Raw genomic sequence first — 22,797 nt, forward strand, 5'->3', positions numbered from 1 at the left:
ATATATATATATATATATATATATATTATATTATATATATATATATAGCTGCTTACTTTAAATATATTCAGAGAAAGTTTATAATCAATGACACATATATCTTCTCATACGATTAGAGTCGTATGAAAACATAATCTCACAGCACGTTATTCCCGATTAATGAAACGATTTCTTCTTTTCCGTGTGAGCTTATAAAAATGTAGACGACAATTTTATCCACAGTCGATGCCAAGTGATAACTAATTAATTAATAATAGTTAATTATATTGTGCCTGTGAATTTCTTAGTTTATGCGACGTCACTCTACTTGTGCTTTGTTTTAATTATGAATCGATAGATAATGTATTTGCACAAAATTTCGATTAAAAACACAAATAAATATGTATACGTTACTCATTTAAAATAACTTCACAATAAATATATAATGAATAAACAAATCGTTTTTCTTTTTTTTAATGTATCGAACTTTGAACAAGTAACTAAAAAGAAATTCCAGCTTTTCTAAATTTCAATAGCGCATTGTCTCACACAATTAATATTCAGCAGCCGATCATATCTCGCATAATGTCTATATCGTGTATAACGTAACTGTGCATAGAAAAATAAAAGTAACGAAAATGATGAAGTTCCGTCTGTCGATCGGCGATGTAACTTCACGAGTATCGTTAGTTCGCGCTATAATCAGATCTCGTGATGCAATTAGACGAAAGTATGAGAAACTACCGTTCAATGTGTACCGCTAATTAGTCTATTAATTATACACGTTATCCACTAATGGTATGGACCTTTAATTTCGAATGCTTTCCGATACTTCCGATCATTGATTGACGTACGGCAAAGAACCGATAATCACGCGAGGGCTGAGACATCGAGGGTTAACATAACGAGGGTTAAGGCCGATCGACGCGACTGGAATCATCCCCGCGAGAATTTCCGCGTCTATCAGGGAGCACGAGAACGACAGTCGAAGAGGAAGATGGGGACAGAGACTGTCGACTATCCCGGTCGCCTAGTGAAAGTGCCTCGGTTCACGTGCTTCAACCTCCCCGAGTATATCACGAGACGAACTCTTACCAGCGGACTCAGTATCATCTTCACCATCCTTCAACTTCCTGAACCGGCCGATCTACCCGATCTGCAGTACATTCGACTGTTGTGCGGTGTGCTCTTCGGAGGTACAATCAGTTACCAGAAGGTCGCAACACTTTTTCCTCGATAAGTTTCGGAACGCATCCCGTGTCCAAATGAGAGAATTTGATTTTTAGTCATTCTCAGGAGATATATTTTTCTATTGGATATACGATTAGATGCGTTGTGAAACTCATCGAGAAAAATGTGTTGCAACCGTCTTGTGACTGACCGTACTTCTCGGTTGAAGCGTTTTGGCGAGCTTTAAGTAACCGGACTAGTCTTGTTTACGGGTGCAGTGAACAACATTTTCAAGGAGAGTGTGTACTACTACAACTAAAGCTACACTCCACGGAAAATTTGTCTCGAGTTCTCAAGGTATTCGTTCCTTTTGTTACTTGTCAGAACTTTACTTTTTTTGTCTCTACAATCTATACTTTTCTTAATGAAGTCGGTTTTCATTAATAAGGCCCGTCTTGTTTACTAATCGCACATATGGATCATGGTTGGATGATGTTTCAGCAGCAGAAGTGTTCGCTTGGTTTTAAGATGACTTGAATATTTTTGTCCAATACAGTTCGGAACGCAGCCGATGGCTTAATGAGAGAATTTTTTTTGTTAATTCCCAGAAATTGCATTTTGAACTGCTACGAGAAAGAATATTCAAATGTTATTGAAACTAACTGTACATGTATTTTTGCAGGAAGATTATCATTAAACAATTTGTCATTTTTTCTCTCAAGCTATTTTTGCGGTATTATGTAATCGCACATTGCGAAGAAATGTCAGAGAAACTTTCTTCTACTCATTCAGGAAATACTTCTTCATTCAGGAAGTATTTCTTTAACGTGACTTCTAAAGATATCGAAGTATTTACGTCGTAATTGTTAACATGAAAAATGATAATATTTTCCCACGCCCTTTCTCTCTCTCTTTCTCTCTTTTTCTCTTTCTTTTTCTACAAGATCAATAAAGACAATCCTTTTCGCCGAACTATCTTTAACACTTACATTTGCGAATAAATTTCAATTTTTGTGGTCATCTTAATAACATAACAGAAGAAATGTCATAACCATGACTTAGGCCATTTTTTCACATTTGTTACTATTTCTCTACTGTTTTTCTAAGATGTGAGACAGACCGTGGAATGTTGCTTTCAACAATTTTATTTAATGAAAGAGAGCGGCCCCGACTTTTTATAGTAAAAATGGACCACAAGAGGTGTCCTACCCGAGACAAGTGAAAGAACAATTAAAATTGACTGATAGCTTCCGAGAATCGGACCGCAATTATTAAACCGTTTGGTTTTCCTCGAAAGGAAGGTCATGACCGACTGTTCGCAACGACTGGCAAACTTCGTGGCTCTCCTGAACGTGACAGGAAGCGCCGATCTTTCGAGCGATTATCCACGAGATGCAATTTCCGCGACGTAAATCGCTCGGGACACAAATGCAACCGCGAAGCCACCGCAAAACATCCGATCGATTATGATTAGTCGTCCGCGAAGACACATTTTCGCCGTGTACAATCATCGCGAGTCGTTACGAAACCGAAATCCGTGCGCGATATTTTTTCGTCAATTGTTATACCGTACGTCGGTGAGAAAAGCTAACAAAATTTTCATGGCTTTATGAACGCAAATTATCACAAATAACGCACACACTGTGGGCTGACGATCGTTAGGCTTGGAAAAGAGATCGCACGGTAGAGCGCGCGCCGGGAATGCATTAGAACGGGTGTTTCGCTGTGCCGAGCGCGACACCGATTTCTGTCGGCGCGCGGTGCGCTTCCTGCAATCTCCAGTCATTGTTCAAAGACGACTCGGGAGATGCTCCAGAATTGTAGCGTGCGACACGTCTGGCGGCGAAAATAATAGTTCGCCGAGTAATTACTAATGACAACAATTGTCCCGGATCTCGTTCAAATACAATAATAACACCTGGCCTGGTAGTTATTCGCGTCATTTTTCCAGTTGTTCACTAGTAAGGGAAGGACGTGTCAGATATAGGGTTCCGTCGTAAAATGTCGCGTTGAAATACGGAGAATCTCGTGACGACACTTATTCGTACTCCCGATTTATCGGAGCGAAAAAAGAAACATCGGGTTCATCGAAATTATATCGGCGGTCCATAATTAGGACGTAAGAGGCCTTAAAGATAACTTTAAAACGTCTTTAAGATACTTTAAAGACTTTTTAAACGCGTCTTATGTCCCGATGTCGGACATCGTGCTGTCTGGGTAATTTCCTTTCTTCTCTACCGGGCGAGTTAATATGAATATATGTTACCTATATGCGTGGGAATAATCTTGATCGAGCGTTTAAATATATTGTAATGTCATTTCCGAAGAGCGTGGTCGCCGATTCGCAAACTTTCTTCGATTACGTCTACGATGTGCCCTATTCACTTTATGCTCAGCTAAAATTGCGACCGCGAGAAAGCGAAAGTCTTCGCGGAGAGTCTAACCGATGCGGACATCCGGATGGATGATTTAACACGAGCGCGAATTGGTGTTCGCGGTAATACGGACGATCGAAGTTGAGGAACATCGAGTCTGCACGTGTGCTTCTTCGTAACAGTATCACAAGGTGGTTGTGTCATAGTACGGAGAGCGCGTGGGCTATTAAACTATTAATTTTAATTAGTCCTTCTAGAAGAACGTGAGGCGGAAGTTAGCGAGACATTAAAAGGAGGTATAAAATCGCCCATTCTCTAAAGTGCAATCAGTATATTATCACTGAGAAGTAGTGATTAGTGTTCATAATCATAAACATAATATTACAAAAACAGTGAAATTTCGTTGCAATAATCCATTTATAGTAACAACTGTTTCCATCGAAGAAATCTAACCGCACAGAAACAGTGAGAGGAGGATATTATTTATTACTTCTTCTTTGTTATCTCAATCCCAATCTCTTGTTTGTCAACGATATCGTCTTAAATATTCTTAATTCGTTGATTTGATTTATATCGTACTTGGAAAACACGTTTATCCTAATGGGAACTCAAAAACGAATCATCGCACGTAACATACGGGAAATCGCTTCGTCACACGCTTCGTATCGAAAATTTCAAAGCAGACCATTGCGCCACGAAGAAATCGATTACAAAAGCCGTGAAGTCCATTTTCGCGACGCGTCAGGTGAAATCCGCCTGCGGTTACATCGCGGAATCATCTTCGATTGTATGTAAAACGGGAAGATGTTCGACAGCACTGACGGTTTCCGGAGAAGCTGGTTGCGAGAGACGGATGCGCGCCGTACAGGCGATATTTCGGTATGCGTACGCAAGCGCGGCGAGAAGAAAGGTGGACACAATCGCGAATGAAGTCGCTCGACCGTGACAGATGCGTCGAAATTAAACCCTGTATAAGAACATCGATGCTGAGGTCGTTTGTGCGCCGTTCGAAAATTAGCTCCGAGCAGAGCCCGTGCAGAGAGAGAGAGAATGGGATCCTTTCAGCTCCTTTCCCATTATAAACGAGGCAGAGATTTTTTCGCCGCAGCTAGGAAGTCATCTCCTTGCGCGGTTACGCCTTATGACGGTTCGATATTATTTTCGTCGATTACGACAAATAATAATTTCTCAACTTTCCTCTCCGAACTCGCTTCCGTATTTACAATTAAGGCCCTAAAAATTCAGCACTTGTAAAAATGTTCGGACGCATTCCTTCGATCATCAATAAATAGCCGAAAATTAAAGCAACATGCAACTTGCGTTTTTAACCTATCTCATGATTTCTGTTAATTTTACGGCTATTTATTGATTGTTCAAGTTAAAAGAAAGCGTTCGGACGTTTTTGAGAATGTATCAAATTGATGCGATTTCTTGCTTCCTGACGATCATCAAACGAGGACAGCCAAAGCGAGGACGCGGGAGCCTCAAGCTCTCCGTTCCAACGAAAGAGCGCTCGGCGCTTTTAAGGCCGGGACAGTGATCTTATCTCGTCTGAATAATAAAATAATATCAACAAAATCACGAATCACGAGCGTCGTTAACGTTGGCCTCACGTTTTTACGCAACCGTAAATCCCGAGCGAAAAGGACGCCGCCGTCGTGAAAATTGAAATAAGCGCTCGCTCGGTCGCGCTGCGCGCTTGCAAACTAAAGCCCGAGAGCCGAGAAAGAAAGTCGTGGCGGGATGAGTGGAGTGAGTCCAGGACGAAACAATAGCTTTGTTTGAACTTAGCGAGAAGCGATGACCTTGCGAAAATTCACGAACCAGCGTTGCTCGATGGACGATATAACGGTCTCGTGATGACGCGATGACGGGAGTAAAAACAAAGGGTACCCCCGGGGGAATCGGCGAGCGAAAACGTGAGAAACGAAGGCGAGAGAGCGAGCGGGATCGCGCGTTATTAAGGGAACTCCGGCTTATACAAAAACTCCGGCGTACGGGCAAAGTTCAAGCGGGGTTGAAGTATTTCCAGCGTATTAATCATTCGCGCGCCCGCACTATCCCATCCGCTCTCCTTCAGCTACGTAGGCGCTGAGACGAGGAAGATTGCGACAACTCAACTCGAAGGCGTAATTAGAACGAGGTTGTGGGGTAGTAAGGAGCGATCGCAGTGTCGACGGCAGATGCCACGAATCGTGCCGTCGCGTTCTGACATCGAGGGTCGAATGTATAATTGCGGCCGGTTTAATCGTGTGAAATTATCCCGGAGGAAAAATTCGCCGGAGGGGGGCTCTATTTATGCTCTATTTATCACCGTTACATCGGGAACAGGTTGTCACGTGTGTGCTGCAGGACGCGCATCTCTTATCCCGGAACGGTCTCAGTGCGATAATAACGCGATGAAGTAAGTAACGCTCGTGCAAACACCATCGCACTGGAGCGCATCTATTATTCCAGCTTGCATGCCAGCCGCTCGCATCCGCATTATGCAACGTGCGCGCGAGTCACGTATATTTTCCCTCGGCTGCGAGATGCGCCGATACAGATACGCGCTTCGAGTATGCGCGGCGAGAGCGCCTCGGCTATTTGGAAATATGTATGTACATATTTCGATGTGCACAATGTGTCTGTATAACATCGCCGATCTCTTTCCTCTAGATTTCCAACCGATTAAGGAAGATTGTAAGAAGACTCCGTGTTGCATTTTCAATAGAGCGTCTCGAGAGAGACGCTCTATTGAAAACTCATAAATTTTCTGAAGCAGAATAACGTTCCCATTACGCATTCGTTTCATTATCTAAATTATAAATGTTAATTTGGAACGAAGTTGAGGTAAACATATACATACGCACAATATTACTGAAATATTATTTTTGATTCTTCTTATCAATGAAATGCTTCATCTTTTCTAATTGCACGAGCAATAAGTAATACTTCAATGTATATGTAGTGAAGTTTCATCGAATTCTTATGGGACTTATTTCACCTTACAATCTCCTTAAGCAATCTCCTTTAGATTGCATTCGAGACTCTTCACACGGAACAGACGCACGATACACATGACAGATTAAGAAAAACGATAAAAATCAACGAAATGGTTAAGACTCTCAGTAAAGCCATTAAAAAGCGATAAAGTCGTATTAAAAATTTTATAAAAAAATATTTCGAAAGAGTCTTTTGCAGTGGAATTAGACACGTTGGAAACATATTAAGCACGAATTTCACAAATAAATGTATTTATTATATCACAGCTTTACTTTCATCGACACTGTGAAGAGCGGTGATATATTAATCTTATTCACCACCGAATAACAACAGGTCAACGAGATTATTCTCTCTCTCTCTCTCTCGGGCGTTTTTCGCAAAGCACGATTTATGTTGCAGATCAACAGCGGCCGTTATTAGAAAGATGAGCCCAGTTATATAGCTGCAGGCGATAAACTAGACGATCATCGCCATGAAAACAATTAGACGAGGAGATTGGTGCCGACTACTGGTGGTAGCCGCGATCTTGTCGGGGCGCGCCAATGCAGAAAAGGTTAAATAATTGCGAGTCTTAAGCGATATTTTCATAACCCTGCCCGATAATTCTACCCACTGGCGAAAATTGCGCGACCGTTTTGATTTTGAAAGGTGTGACGGAATATTTCTTAAGCATCGCCGAGATAGCGCCTTTCCAAATCACCTTAGCCGTTTTGATCGCCGCTTCATTATTTCGTCATTTCGACGTCGCAACATCCGAAACGTGCGAAATTCGTTCGTTAACATTCCGCCCACAGAGCTAGTTTGATCAAGTTTTACAAGCGCGTCTCTGGGTATTCGAACCTTTTGTTAACGTCAGTTATACACGTGAGGCACGGTGTTAATAATTTCACACGCATAAATATTTTGCGTACGCGACAATTCATCGTGAGGGTCAAAACCTCCGATGTATCGGATGTAAAGGTTGGGAAGAATGATTCCGTAGACGAATATTGCGCGTAATCGGTGAAAGCAACGGAGATATTATTAATGACACAGCTGTGTGAAAGAGCGCGCATACCGACGCATAACACCTCTCTGCACAGGATATGAGAATATATGTATGGGACTATGTACACTATATACGCGAGACGTTAGATAATTAGGTGATGACCCGGGATTACGAAACGATTACGACAGACGTTTTTAACGTTTAATATTGTAAAATTCCATTGGTGGAGGTTTAATGCGTCCGACTGATCGCCGCGGACGTAATTCGCGGGATATTATTATTGGAAGTTATTAATGGTCGCGATAAATTGTCCAAGACGATCGTTGCAGCACAAGCGGCAGATCTTTCGAGAACAAGTGCTGCCGGCCTTAGGTGGCAAGATTCCAGAGGAAGCTTTCCGAACGGATCGCCTGGCATTGAATCGCTTGAACAAAGAAGGCATCTCCGTGCCCGACGGTGTGGTCTTCGATGCTCGGCGCGTGCAGAAGCATCCTCATCCCGATCAAAGGATGCCGGAGGTCATCAAGGTACATTCACTTTTCAAACGAGATCACTTACTCTCTAAATTTCTTCCACAGTGAAATTCCACTCGAAAGGCAGAGTGACAAATCGAGCAACTTTTCACTCATGTAGTGTGAACTCTTGCACTGTGAATCGTCGAGTGGGAATATTTTCATTCGAAATTGAAAAATGAATCTGGTATACTCCGGCGAACCATTTCACTCCGATCGATTGAAATATTCACTCGTGTATATCAAGGATCGAGATTGAAAATTCTACATTAAGTCTTCGAGTCTCGAGAAAACGGAAATAAGTTCCGTACGAAATAAGTTAACTCGTACATCAAAAAAGCTTAATAGCGCTACAAAGGGAATTTAGTGCTCTAGAATCTAAATTTTTATTCTACATTAAGTCTTCAAATGGAATAACTTGTCGCGGCATTTCCACTACCGTCTCGAGCAAATTTCCACTCGAGCGAGTCTCCACTTTTAATAAGATTTTATGTCAAGAGATTTAGAGAGTAAGCGGCTAAGTTTCTTCGATATTTGATACTGATTTTTTCGATCATTGGCTTGTCTCTCTTTAATCAAGGTTTACCTGACGTCGGACGGTCGATACGTACCGCCGGAAGGTCGAATCCATTATAACCACCCGAAAGCCGTAGACACGACTTACATTATACGAAGGCCATTCATGCGAACGAACCACAAGCCGACATCCAACAATTTCGAAAGCGTGAAACTTCGAAGCTATCCCAAGATTACACAGACTTATTCCAATTATGGCCAATTCGTGCCGGTCATACCGCCCAAGCCGGGTGTTTACAAGCCCATTATAACGCCGCTGATACTTCCGACAGACAAGGATCTGTTTGATTTATCTGGTTGGCAGCCAGGATACAACTGGGACACCGTATATGAACCGTTTGATGATTACTTCGTAGACGACATCGCACTCTTCGATTCTCACCAGGTATCGTATGAGGCCTGTGTAACTCGCGGTCCGTCAAATTATTTTTGCAGCTCGCCCCAGATGATTTTCACTGGGAAAAAAGACATAAAACTTTATTTGTGAAATATAAGGTACATTTCACAGAAATAAACGTTTATTTAAATAAGGCGAAGTAAAATTTTACTCCTAGCAAATCAATCAATTAATAAGAAAATTTAGGTAAAAGAGGAAAACTGAAAAAAGGAAAACAATCGGATCTATAATGTCGACATTCACTCTCGTCCAAAAAAACGTTATGTCCACTGAACAAATCACGCGTTGTCGCAACAATACCTTGCATTGATGCAGTTGCTAATCAAATCGCAGTCGTTAAATCGACCGATGGCTCATTACAGGAATTATATAATTTGTTCAATGAACTAAACGTTGCACTTAAAACATTGCACTTTAAATGAACAAATCGTGTTCACCTAAACAAAAATTTCGTTGGTTTAACTACTGTCTTTTCTCAGTGTAGTATATAGGAATCACCTGGCAAATCGCGGAAAGTAATGCGTCGGGCCTTGGGTTAGTCTGGTAAAACGATTGTTGCCTTTATCGCACGTAATTGTTTGGGGTCTCTAGTCGCGTTCAAGATAGAATACGCGCGATATGAAGGAAAGTTTGCCACACGGTAACTCTGATTTGCTTTCACGCATTCACCTGTACCCACGGTATGTAAATTATTTGAGATGGGAGCTACGAATATCGCGGCGCGATCTCGACTGACCCGAGCGTGCTGAGAGCCTCCGGCGTTATCCAAAGCTCTAGATGCGCGCTTGTAGCAATCTTTCCAAACCTGTAGCGAAGTAGAACGCGATTAGATCGTACATTTTGCGTAGATTTTCGAACAATATCAAGAGAGACAAGAATAAAAGATGCGACAGGAGATTTTTGTTCGCCCGTTGCATGCTTCCTGGAAGACTTCTTTATTCAACTTGCTAAATCAAACGTCGCACATCATTAAATTGACCGAAACAACCGTTGCTCGGCAGATTATCACGGATTATCAAGGATTTCTCAACGAGTTCCACGGACGATCGCTGAGACACGTGAACCCGAAGAGCAACAACAGGAATCAGCAACAAGCACGGCAGAATCGGAAGCATGCGGAATCGAAAATGTCACCTATACCTTATCAGAAAACGAGGTCGCACATTAGAAACTCTCGTAATTCCGCCTACACGAACCTGACGAATATACCGGAAACCAATTTCTCCTGCAACGGAAGGAAAGGAACATATGCCGATGTCGAAACCAAGTGCCAAGTAAAGTTGTCTCTCTCGTTACTTCCTAATTAACAAATGTACACTCTGTCTGTCTGTGTGTTTATTTATTCGTCTTACTTTAATTTACTTCTTTTACTCCGTTCGTTTCTATAATAATCGATAACTTCGGCTTCAGACAAATTTTCTTCGTGTGCCGTGCGCGACCCTTTTTGTGCAAATCTACAGATCTTATCTTTCACGATATCACGACATTTTGCGAAATCACGTGACAGCGACGTATTATTAATCCTTTCGCGTCACGACGTTATTCCCGATCAAACGGCCGATTTCGAAAGATGAGCCGTACGATTCACCTGGATCGCTACGCACGATGCGAGAGTGTGATCTAGATCAGCTAGTTCGTCTATTATGTTCCAGTTACTCCTTTAATGAAGCGGCTGAATCTCAGCGCATTGCAAATTCGCGAGCGATACCGCTTCGATCTTCTCGCACGTAGAAGGATAAAGTATTACGATTACGAGTTATCCACATAGAATGGACTTGCGCAATCGTGTACAGACTATAATCGCAAATATACGAGGTTCTTTACCGAGTGATACCATCGCATCATTACTCGTTATCGATTCGACGTAGCGCCAACGTAACTGCTGTACGCGCGTGTATTACGGCGATCATTAATCACACGGTTTCATTATCGTTTCACAGGTTTTCCACAATTGCTCAGGATGGTCAAAGACATCCTCCCTGTGCCCACCGGGAACGGCGTTTTGCGAAACGTGCAAACGCTGCGAGCGGTACGACCATGTGCAGTGTGGGCAGTAAATTCGAGGTCAATATTACACCATCATTTTTCTCATAGAACATTACAGAAGTAAGAAGAGGATGCTAATCGAACTATGCTAATCCATACTTCGGCGGGAACGTAAGATTAAGAGAAAAATCTATTTTTTATACGAAATCGTGTACACACAAATCAAATTGGTGTATGTATAGGATACCCCAGACTCATCGATCCGTTCTTTCGCGCATCGATCGCTTGGTCCAACTCAGATACGACTTTCACTTAGTGGAAATGTAATTTTATAAGCTTTATACATCATCTACCTCCTTTGTTAGATCGAAAGTTGGAAAAGTGCACGCTTTCACTGATAAATTTGGAATATAACCGGGAACAGGTGTTGCGTTTGTAAGGTTCCGTCATATTTTATTGCAATTATCGCTGTCCCTTTTGTCATATTTTGACAATATAATAATCGATATAAGTAGCTAACATAAGTAGTTTAAGTTTTGGTTCTTGAAGTAGAGAGCGAGAAAGCTTTTCACAACTGTCATGTATTCAGCCATATAACGCGCGTTATATCAATTAAAAAATAAGCGATTTTGTACAAATTACTGTTTTTGTAATAAAATATCTACTCTTGTGTCAATATAAACTACATTCTCAAGTGGACTTACCGATTCACGCTCAATTCGTAATGTAAGGTTTGATTTAATAAGAATTTAATTGCGCATTCGCATGTAAGCACGCACTTATAGGAATTGCTGTATATTTTAGCTATATATGTGTATCCCAGAGATGTTTCGGCAGCTTTGATCTCGTCGAAATTTCTTATTTCGCTGTTTCGGCGCAATTAGTCAACACACGTCTCTCTTTCTCTCTCTCAGGGCGATAATGGAAGGGGACGCTCGACGTCTCGCGTTACGCGCGTTTTACACTTTCTCTCTCTCTCTCTGTGACATAATTTCTCGTACACCTAGCACGGTCTCACAGCAGAAACTGGTTCACAGTTTCGTTCATATTCAAACTCGGTACGGTCATGCCGAGAAGTCGCTGCGTCTTTACCGTATTCCTGCTCGCCGTGTTGGCAGCGCCCGCTTCGTTCATCCAGATCCGGGTCGAGGTAAATCTCTTTATCCAGCAGGGATAGTTCCATATCGAGAAGACGCTCGTATACGGTATATCTATATCTTTACTCATAAGCTACGAGATTTTTCGGATCGCTTGGTAAGTTACAATAATGTTTTTCCTAAGATAGACGAGCGCGGATCTATCCCTAAAAAACAACGCTGCTTAACATCCTACGATGCGTAACTAAAATATGGCCAATTATGGATAAGTAAATTTACTTCCGGCTCACAATTTGACTTGATTTCACGGAGAAATTCGAATTGTTTGTTGATAATGACGAATATACGTACGCATATCTCTTATAATAGTATACTTTCGCGTTATAATTGACCGATACGCTAGCTCCGGGTTCCGGTTGGAAAGTTGCGTCAAATTTGTCGACTTCCTTGTACAACGGTGATATAAGGGCGATGTAAAAAAATGTCCTTGACTTTGGATCAATCAAGGTAACATTTCGCGAAGGTTCGTTACACTCTGCTGGATCCCGACTTTTTCTAAACTGTGAAAGCGGGTTATGGTTTATACTTGGAAACAATTACTTCTTATATTACTATACGCACTATCATCCGTTATCTTGTTTAAAATTGTTGACGTTAAATGCTCTTAGAATTATTTTTCATAATTTACATTTCACTTGTCGCTCTATTTTGTTTCGATGCTTTTCTAACGATGCTAAAAATTTGGTAGATTTTGCATCAACGGTCTATCGAAGATATTTTCTCATTCATTTATCTCTTAACAAAAATTGCACATGGTAAGAACTGATCGTTTTACGTAGCTAAAAGTCAAAAAGTGTCAATATAGTTACTTTCGTAGACGAAACATCTATGTTAAATCATGATTAACTAAAGTTGAATTGGATGCTTATATGTTGCGGAATTTAAGGAATGAATTAAATCGATCACTGTTATTTTTTCCAAATGGACCAGGAACCACTGCCGGGAGATGATTATTACAACAAATATCAACAATTTCAACCGGTAGCAGGATTTCGTCGGCCTATCGTCGTGGAAGAAGAAAAACCAAAGAGCAAGCAGGATTTTAGTAAGATTCCTGGAATACCAGGGGTAGATTTTCCCATCTATCACACAGTGCCACCTACGAGTTTTTCCTGTGCAAACGTACCGGTAATACCAGGAATGTACGCAAACGTGGAGACTGGTTGTCAGGTAAATGTTCATTTAATTACTTAAATATTTTATTTTAATAGATAGAGAATTTATGTAACAACAACTAAAGTTCTCTCTCTCTTTTTATTTGTTTCGATTCGATTTGTTGCTAATTTTCCTGCTCAGTAAGCTATATTTTTATACAAACTATATTACTTGAAAAACAGTAAATAGATAATCAATGTTTGTTTATTGGTTTTCTTATAAAATATAAATATATTTATAAATTAAACGTTAAATTATAATAATAATTTACTAAGCAGATTAAGCTTAACTATGTAACAGTGAGAAAATATCAGTAACCACGTAAGCCACCGGAATTCAGATTAAAGTCGAACCAGAATACCGATATTAAAAACACATATAACTCAAGCAACTTATATCGCAACTTCAGAAAGTACGGCGCTATTTCTCGAGGAACGAATGGTGCAAAGTATGAAACATTAAGAAGGAATTACGTATCAAGGACTTTAATAATGAAAGTGTGGAAGTGATACTATCGTTTTTTTTTCAAATAAAACACCTAACGGTAAACAACAAGTGTACTTTATTTAATATAATTAAAGTATATTCGTATACTTTGCCTAAGATTAAAAATAATACTGTTTCTGACACACTGTTTTTGTGCATGATAATAATGCTCGGATAAGTGAAATAATGTTGAAAATAATTCATCACACGAAACTATCGTAAATATATTTGCAAACAAATTTTTCTCAGATGTACACACGCACGGTGTGCCTTTATCGTGCTTTGTCATACGAAAGTGATGACTGCTCACAAAGCGAGGAAAAATCATCCGAATAACTTGGACGCAACGTGAGCGGCCGAAGTAGAGCGGATTTATTATGTAAGAGAACGGGCTGGCATTATTAAAACCTCAAGGCAACGCGGGAGTAAGGACCGATCTCGCCTCGGTGAAAGACAAACTCCGCGAGAAAACAGTCTTGGCAAATTGTTGTCGTAATCCAATCTCTCGCGGTGTGTCGAGATACGCTCGATACAATTTTGCTTCAATTTAATAATTTTTATCATTTCGAAGAAAATATGTGTCTTGTTGTGCATAAAATATTTGCATCTATAATTATCGTTAAAGAAACAATATAGAATTCCTTAATGTAATTTCCGCAACTTTCGTTTTTCCCCGGATAGTAAAATTGCTCTACGTACATTTCGTATGACAATACAGCGATTTTTAATTCAGTCCGAATTGCCATCATTCTAACATATCCAATTCGTCTTCTCAATCGAAACCCGAAGTATTCCCAATCGCGCGTGCATGATTGCTGTGCCGAACGAATAATTGATTTATCAGAGCGTGCAATTATGAGGCAACATTTAGAGGCGATTGTCCCGTGGGAAAGTAGTCGTCGATATCATCGAGTTAATGAAAGATCCGACCGAGTTCCTGCTTTTGATGTCGAGTAATTTTTCTCTTCTACTGTGCATTTGTCTCAAATATTCATCAGCATTTACCTCCCGTGAATTATATGCGCCCGTATATTTTATCTTTCTTCTTCTCTCTAAACTTCTCCGTTCGATAAGCAACATAAAATTTACGGCGAAATTTACACGTAAAATTTATGTTATGGAGATATAGCAATGTGAACTGTCACTGAATCTTTTATGAACAATAAAACGTGCTGACACAAATGACATTACGTGACTCGAATACTCCGTCATGCATCGCAACTTGATTTCCAGAGCGCTAAACTTTCCTTCTCAAGAATGTCATTCGCTTCCTTTGTATTTCCTTAAACTCCTGACTTCTTTCTCTACCGTTTCACATCGCTCACATTGTTTTCAGTAAACTTGCACAAGTCTGTGCATGTGTCTCACATTTAATCCTTGGTTAGAATATTTATGTAACGGAAAACCACTGTATGAATTACTCTTATTTAACTAATGTACGCTAGTAATTTTATTTGCTCGTATATTTTAAATATTGATATCCGAGCTGTATAATTTTATAAATAAGACACTTTATGCAAACTAAACTATAATTCCGTATTTGATACTATCAATAGATTGATATGCACATCATCATATATATAATATTTATATACTGTATTTATGTATATGGATATATTTTTTAAATATAATATATATATATTGTTTCAGGCATATCACGTTTGTCACGATGGACGTGAAGGCCATCAGGGTGCCCCTTTCTTATGTACTAACGGAACACTTTTTAATCAACGCGAGTTTGCATGCGACTGGTGGTACAATGTCAACTGCGCTGATGCACTAACTCTTTACAAGTAAATTTTTCATAATTAATGGACAATTTTAATAGATATACGTTATAACTTAAAATGCATAGTAATGATATGCAAAGATATTTTTATTGTGTAATAAGTGACGTCATTTAGTGTACCTGACTCTAACGTGCACTTTATGTTTGCAGGTATAACGCAGATCCTCAAAAAAATCCGTATGTACCGAAAGAGACGAAGGACTTGTTCCGCGATAAATTGCCGATCGTTTTTTTATAAGTATAATTATAGCTAAGCGTAACTATTTAACAACAGAGAACAAAATAAGTTAATAAAACCGTTAAATATTATATAAATTTATTACTTTTTTGTACAAGACGTATACTATAATTCAAATATAATTATTACATTATTGTAATCATATAAGATTATATCTATTAATTGTTCCGATTCAGTCTATAATCTTAATCTAAGCACAATAGCAGAAATACGAAACACCACTTTTCTAAAATTAAAAATTTTGATTTTCTCTGAATAAAGTATTTCGATAAATGGTACATTGAAATTGTATATTTTTATATATTGCAATAATGAAAGTAAAAAATACCAGTAAAAAAGTGTTAAAAAGGATTTAAAAAGGATTTTAAATGAATAATATAATTTTTTCTACAATAAATTATTTTGCGATTAACTTGTTCGATAACTTTTCCAAACTAAATTTTCATTCAATGGAGATAGTGTCGATCGCATTCGCCGAAGGACATCAAAGCGAGTATTAAGTGATAGTGAAAGGTATGGGAGAGAGTACGAAGTATCTTAAGGGAAGTACGGTGAGAGAGATTGGCGCGTGAGAGATTAATCGGAAGAGCCATTCACTTTTCCCGTAAAAAAGCAACATGTGTTAGAGATAGTAACATTAGATACATATTGCTATCTACATTTTGGTTAGAACAATAAGAAAATATTGCTGATATAATGACTATAATTTTAAAGAGATTATCTAAATGTATTATCTAAATTTTAGTAAAATTAGTTATTTTTTTTGTCAGTATGTGTGCAAAAATCTATATATCGCATAAAAAATCGCATCAATCTCAACAAATCTGATAAACGCCTGCCACCTTAAATCCCATCACCTTTTTATAGTTTTCAAACCTCTTTTCTCTCACTCACCGATACCGAAGTCGAAGTCGGCTTCTGCATTCAGTTATGTAACAAAAAGCTATAACATTGCCAATTAGATTTAAATTTTCAGCTTAAGAAGCAAAGGTCTGTGAATTCTTAACCCTTTGCTATAACAATTCGATAATTGTTATTCTGACAACCATATATCAATCGTCAATCGCGAAAGATTAAATAAAAGAGGAATCAATGAATTTACCTTCGAGCCGACTCCGCTTAGCCCGAACCGGATTCTCCGGTACCGTATTCCTCCGTAACCACTGGAACTGCAGCTAGCTTCAAAATGCGGCCACAAACTCCATCAAATCTAAAACAGAAAATAATATTCATTATTAATTATAGCGATAGAGAGAATTTCTTAATTTCGAAATAAGAATAAAGAAATATTTCGCACGTAGATTTTGAAAATAAGAGTTAAAGTGAGATTTCATTTACTCGTATTTCTCGTATTTCTCGTTTACTTTAATAAAAATGAAATTTATAGTCACCTTTTACATTCTAAATTCTAATTCTATATATATATATATATATATATAATTATTAATATATTATTATTATATACAGAGTATCCTACGTAACACGTCTGAAATCACGCAAAATGGATACAACAGGTCAAGCTGAAAAATATGGTCGGTTATTTTTCGAATTACCACGTAAAATTTCGAGTTACCAAGGAAAATAGATAGGCGAGTCAGCACGCACGATGTGGTAGGGAAGTGGAGGGGATGGCTCCCGTGCTGCGTGCCGTACTTGTACGTTAAACGCTGAGCCAGCCGCGTCGAACTGTACGATCTGCCTACCGTATCGCATGCACTGGTTCGCCTATCTATTATCCTTAATAACTCGAAATTTCACGTGGTAGTTGAAAAATGACTTCGGTCATAATTTTCAGCTTGATCTGTTGTATTCGAACGCGTTGCGTAGAACATTCTGTGTATCGAAAGGTTAGGGTTAGGTTAGGTTCGAATGCGTACTTCTCGTTTAAACTTAATCGAAATAAAATGTGACAGTTACCTTTTGAATTTCAGGATGCTCATTGCAAACAATGACCGTACGTGCGAAATATCGTAATTATTTTTACATTCATTCTAAACAATTTAGAGAAGCCAAGAGTAACGCGCAGCAACCTTCAATGTGTTCGGTATCGCGTCAAGATTGTTAGACCTGAAGTTCGTCGCATATCTATATGTTCTGAAGGTCGCGCAACTTTCAAAGCGCCAAATCGTACATAGGATCACACAGTTACATGATTTTCCGGATTAACGTATTTAACGTATTCTGAGTCATAATATTAATATTTTATGCTATATTATAATATTGAATTATTTAATATATGTTCCGATAGTGTTTATTGTATTTCTATGCATTGTACAAACTCGGAATATGAAGATCTTAATACCACAGATTATTAAGATTACAAAAGTTTAAATAAAAAAGTATAGAGAATCTGTAAATTTACCTTAAAGGTTCCGCTCGGTTCGAATCTGGTTACTGCACTTACATCTATTCAAAAGTAATTATCTTCGCAGAACGGCTGCAAATCCTGTCCAATTTTAGATCCAAATTAGAATAATTTTCCTAATTAATTGCAGGGATGAATTTTTAAAAGTCATACTAGACAAATTAAGAACGCGGAAGTTTCGACTGTATCTAATATATAATAATGACTACTTATAAAAGAGAAAAGTATTAGAAAAGTGTTGTCTTGTTCCACGGACGGCACATGTAAAAGTCGTGTTTTCCCGCGTGGTATCTAATTAACTGAATCCAATTTTTCTTATAAAAAAATTTCCAACATGTTGGGAGAACGTTGAACTAAAACAGGAAGATTCGGCAATATTCATAATTGTATTCAGAAACTACGAAAATATTTCCGAAACGTTGCCGAATCACGTCGCTCTCGGGACAATAAGTGTCACTTTTTAACATGCTTCTTTCCTCGCGCTGTTCCTCATTTCCGCGTGCGCTGGCATCTTTTCCTCGCAATCAGCGATCGTCACGGGTGTCACGTTTCGATGCACACACGTAAACATTAGATTACTGTTAATTACGTGCCGAGGAGGATGAAAGTTATAGATATCAATCTGGGGCGAGCACCGTTCGCATACGGTATTATCGGCAAGTCTGCATACTAACAGACGAAATAGTTGCAGCGATATCTCGACAGATTCTAAGTAAATCGAGTAGCTGGAACTTATTAATTTTCCTCCCGAAATAAATAATCTCAAGAGAGTTTAATGAGATGCATGTAAATTTTACACGATCAAAGTGTGGGACGATTACCGTCGTTGCTCTAGCCAATTATTACATATTTAATCGAGCGTGTCGTCGTGTCGAGTATGTCGAGGAGGAAGAATTTGGTAACGCACTATCCGGGAAAACAGCTAGGACCGTTTGCACAGGCGTCGACTGGCAAGTAAAGTCAAGGACGTTGCTTAGCTCGCTTTCGTTATCGAAAGGCTGTGAACGCGCGCTGGAACGGCGCAATCGTAAGGCGGATAAGGAGCCGCCCTTTCTCTAGGACGTTCGAGGCTAATAATGAAGTAGGTAACGACAAATAGGTCGCACGGAATTGTAACGTTCTCCACGATTCCATTCGATACCTTGAACCGCTACATCGCTAAGCGGAACTGTCACAATCGGTGTATTTATTATTATTAGTTTAACGCCACACACGAACAGTCGGACTCAACTTGGAAAGAGGAAAACGAGAGAATTCGTCAAAAAACGAAGCACTTGTGAATACGCTCTCTAAGATGCAATCAATGTATTACCACTAAGAAGCAGTCAATCAAATATTCTTGATTATGTTTATTTGATTTAATTTATATCGTACTTGAAGAACACGTTTATTCTGATGGAACTCGAAACTTCTCTTAAGTCTGCTACCATGCGAGCTATGCCAAATTATTATTAATTATTGATCAGCACACTACATTTTTTATTGGCGTTCCTCCTGTTTAAGGACCGAATCAGTATCGAGCGACACATATGAGGGTGCGATCCGTGTTACATAATTGCACGCGTATTGCAGCACGCACGTATGAAAATCGCGTTATTGGTTACGCGCGTTTTCACGGTTACGTTCGCTCGACGTAACGACTACTTTTATTATCTATTTCGTGGCGATTGCATCGTAGGAAAAATTATCGTCTTCTGCGATAATCTCTGCGTTATAACATTATAATTGTTGATTGTAAAGGCCGAAGCAAGACATGGGTCGGACGGACAATAGGTTGAAATGAATATCCGCTCAGCTATTTGTTCTTTGTTAGATTTCCAGTCAAAGTATACGAATGTATCTATGAAGATGATAGATGACAAATAAGTAGATGTATAGAGACTGCGTCGGAAAGTACATTAATTATATCGGTTATATTAATTGCTCATTTTTATAACAAAAACCGTCGCTATCAGTGAGCTGTCGAGGTAGTCTAGTTAATAAACTATAGTCAGTGAACTATATTATATAGTTGAGAAGTACGAGCGTATGCACAGTTTGATATTTTGATTAACTGCAATAGGCCAAGAGGCGAACCATACGTTCGAGAGACTGTTCCTTTATAAGCTGCTTCCGGTATAAGTCACGCTCGTGACAAGAGGATACGTGTGTCGCGCAATCGTAAAATTGAGACAATTATATTTCTTCGACCGAGCAATACGGGATCGCGCAATACGCTGCCTCAAAGATTGTCGCGGGGTTGTAAAACACCGTGGTGGAAATAATGCGACTTGTTTAGAACTCCTTGTCTCGCTTCGATTCGCGCTGTATTAACGTCCCGAGGTGAGCTCTCAAATGTTTTCCACACTGGCTTTCTCGCTAGTTGTTACAGCCGCTTGGCTACGCGGGTAAAAACGGGGATTTCCACGTTACATCTAACAGCGCTCATGAAGTTGCAATTAACGTCTCAAAGCAGAATTATTATTAAATGGTCTCGCTTCGAGCGACGAGAGCAACCATGGGAAACTGCTGTGGGACGCGAGGCTATCCCTACGTGAGCGAGCGAAAAATAACGTTTGTACACTGAAAAAAAAAAAGAAGCAGCTACTGGTTCAAGTAAGATTTACTTGGACAATGGCTCATCGGCAAATGTTTACTAGAAATAGAAATATTTAGAAGTAGAAGTATTTAAGTGCTTGATTTAAGAGGTTGAACAGTAAGTAATTGCGTTTATTTGATTCTAGCGATATTTCTTTTTTCTGTGTAGTAAAGCGTGCCGTCAGGTTGGACGATTGAACACCCCAAGTCTATTGCGTAAAATGTTCACATGTCAAGCGGAAAAAACTTCTTATATTCTTTCACTAGTCGTGTGCTAGATTCGGGCCGCCGCTGAGATAGTTCTTGACCCAAGTGTTTGCGTGTGAATCCTTTGGAGTCTCGGATTCTGGATTAACACACGCACACGGATTTATTGCGTAAAGTACCGCGGGAACTTTTCACATGTGAGACTCGGCCGGCGCGGATGATTAATACGTGACTAATATTAAAATGTAATATGTTGCATTATCGATGCAGGACGTTCCAACGCCGACGACATTCTCGCTACGTGAGACGACCACCGAGAAAATCTGATAAAATACTCGTTCTCGGCCATCAGCCATTTCTCGCCACTTTGTTACTACCTGACCGCCTGAACCCGCGCAATCACGGTTCTATTATGAGTGAGTTATTACGCGTTCGCTCGCCGCGAATAAACAGCGTGAGATTGTAACGCGGGACGAGGTCGCGTCGGCATCATCGGCGAAGGCTCGCTTGCGCTGCTACGTCGATTTCGTTAGGGGATCAATCCCCGATGCATCTAGATCGTTATACGCCAGCGCGATCCACCTCGGTGTGTGTGCAAACCGCAGCTACCATGTATACCGGTATAATCGTCGTAATCACGCAGTGCTTACACACGATTTCCAGCTGCATTTGTTTTCCACGTTTTCCTTCACTCCGGCCGTTTTTCCTCTTACCGGCCTGGTAATAAATCAAAAGGGATGCTCTCGCGTGCGCATCGTGCGAGTTTAACTTGTTCAAAAGGAACAATCGATATGCTGCGTCATTAGAAAAGCGTCACCGGTGCTACAAAGAAAAGGCAGTTGTTGGATGCGAGTTGAGTAATGAATTTATGTCCCGACCAGAGAAGACGAGCAACGAGGCCGAGTGATTTCAGCTAACCCGCCAAGCCGTTCCGCATAATCTCGATGTAACGAGCCGCGCTCCCCGTAATATGCGAGCTATGACATCACGTGCAAATGAGGGTCTTTGCGAAAAATGGGAAACTCCGCGAGAGACAATAGCCATCAACGCTCGCGCGAAAACCGCGACGAAGGAAAGGTCGGCACGCGAATTGTCTTTATATCTCGTCCACAACATGTGGGTTCGTTTCTTCTTACAGGCTCATCTTACGAGGCAGTCCCAAACAACACTGGTGGTAAAGTACCGCACGCCTGCTGCAAAATGCAAATCGGTAATCTCATGTTAGCGGGGTCAATAACTTAAGTAACGGTTACGAACGTGTTGAAGTAGATAAAAGAAGTGATTGTACGTGTATGGCACCGTAACATTAGCCCCGATGTTACTCGGAGTCTTATTCGATGTCTTTGACAGCACGAGTCGGAGATAATGCAGACTGTTATTAAAGTCGAAAGGTGTGTCACCAAATGTTAATAAATGTAATGTATATGTACGCTGAAAAATTGCTACGTTTAAGTAAATATTTGCTAAGGAGTATTGGAGTGGTCTGATTTGGATTGAGTAAATGTAAGAGATGTAAATATTACTCGAATGTGGCGCACTGGAAAGAAAAAAAAAGTGCTACGTCCAATGAAGAGACTAGTGCAAATGCCTAACGCCGAGAAAGTTTAAATTATATAAATGTTGTCATATTAGAGATCGCATAGAGGAGAAATTATTGATATAAATACGCGAGGAGAAGAGACAGAGGCGGGAAGTCAGGAAGTCGAAGTCATACGGGCGAAGTCGAAGTCAAAACGAGAGAAGATAGTCGTTGGAGGTTAGAAAAAGACGTTATCTTGAAATGAAGCCATCAAGAAAAGCGAGGGACTGCTTTTGTTCTTGAGGACCGGAGGGGACTCGGTTCGTGGCTTATCTG

General features: G+C 39.9%; 1 protein-coding gene and 1 long non-coding RNA gene across 2 annotated transcripts; one reads left to right on the forward strand and one right to left on the reverse strand.

Moving 5' to 3' along the window:
* Nucleotides 1–6,822: 6,822 nt before the first annotated feature.
* Nucleotides 6,823–15,885, forward strand: LOC106748142. The gene is made up of 9 exons (XM_014626387.1): nt 6,823–7,062; nt 7,827–8,024; nt 8,590–8,970; nt 9,984–10,256; nt 10,923–11,035; nt 11,992–12,118; nt 13,056–13,295; nt 15,417–15,559; nt 15,706–15,885. Exons 1-9 carry the CDS (start codon nt 6,982–6,984, stop codon nt 15,791–15,793), a joined length of 1,644 nt encoding a protein of 547 aa, XP_014481873.1. The 5' UTR covers nt 6,823–6,981; the 3' UTR covers nt 15,794–15,885.
* Nucleotides 15,886–16,576: 691 nt separating this feature from the next.
* LOC106748166 lies at nt 16,577–17,831 on the reverse strand. The gene is made up of 3 exons (XR_001374721.1): nt 17,711–17,831; nt 16,896–17,003; nt 16,577–16,736 (listed from the first exon to the last, which is right to left on the reverse strand). It is a non-coding gene; the product is annotated as an uncharacterized LOC106748166 (long non-coding RNA).
* Between the last annotated feature and the right edge of the window lie 4,966 nt (nt 17,832–22,797).

The sequence above is a fragment of the Dinoponera quadriceps genome, unplaced genomic scaffold, assembly GCF_001313825.1.
Source record: "Dinoponera quadriceps isolate SergipeBrazil2010 unplaced genomic scaffold, ASM131382v1 scaffold2600, whole genome shotgun sequence".
NCBI classification, from domain to species: domain Eukaryota; kingdom Metazoa; phylum Arthropoda; class Insecta; order Hymenoptera; family Formicidae; genus Dinoponera; species Dinoponera quadriceps.

Excerpts from the sequence above, each read along its gene's own strand:
- LOC106748142 (XM_014626387.1), top strand. The coding sequence starts at position 6,982 with ATGAAAACAATTAGACGAGGAGATTGGTGCCGACTACTGGTGGTAGCC. Across the intron at positions 8,971-9,983 it reads CACTCTTCGATTCTCACCAG|ATTATCACGGATTATCAAGG; the intron begins GTATCGTATGAG and ends GTTGCTCGGCAG. Across the intron at positions 15,560-15,705 it reads GATGCACTAACTCTTTACAA|GTATAACGCAGATCCTCAAA; the intron begins GTAAATTTTTCA and ends TTATGTTTGCAG.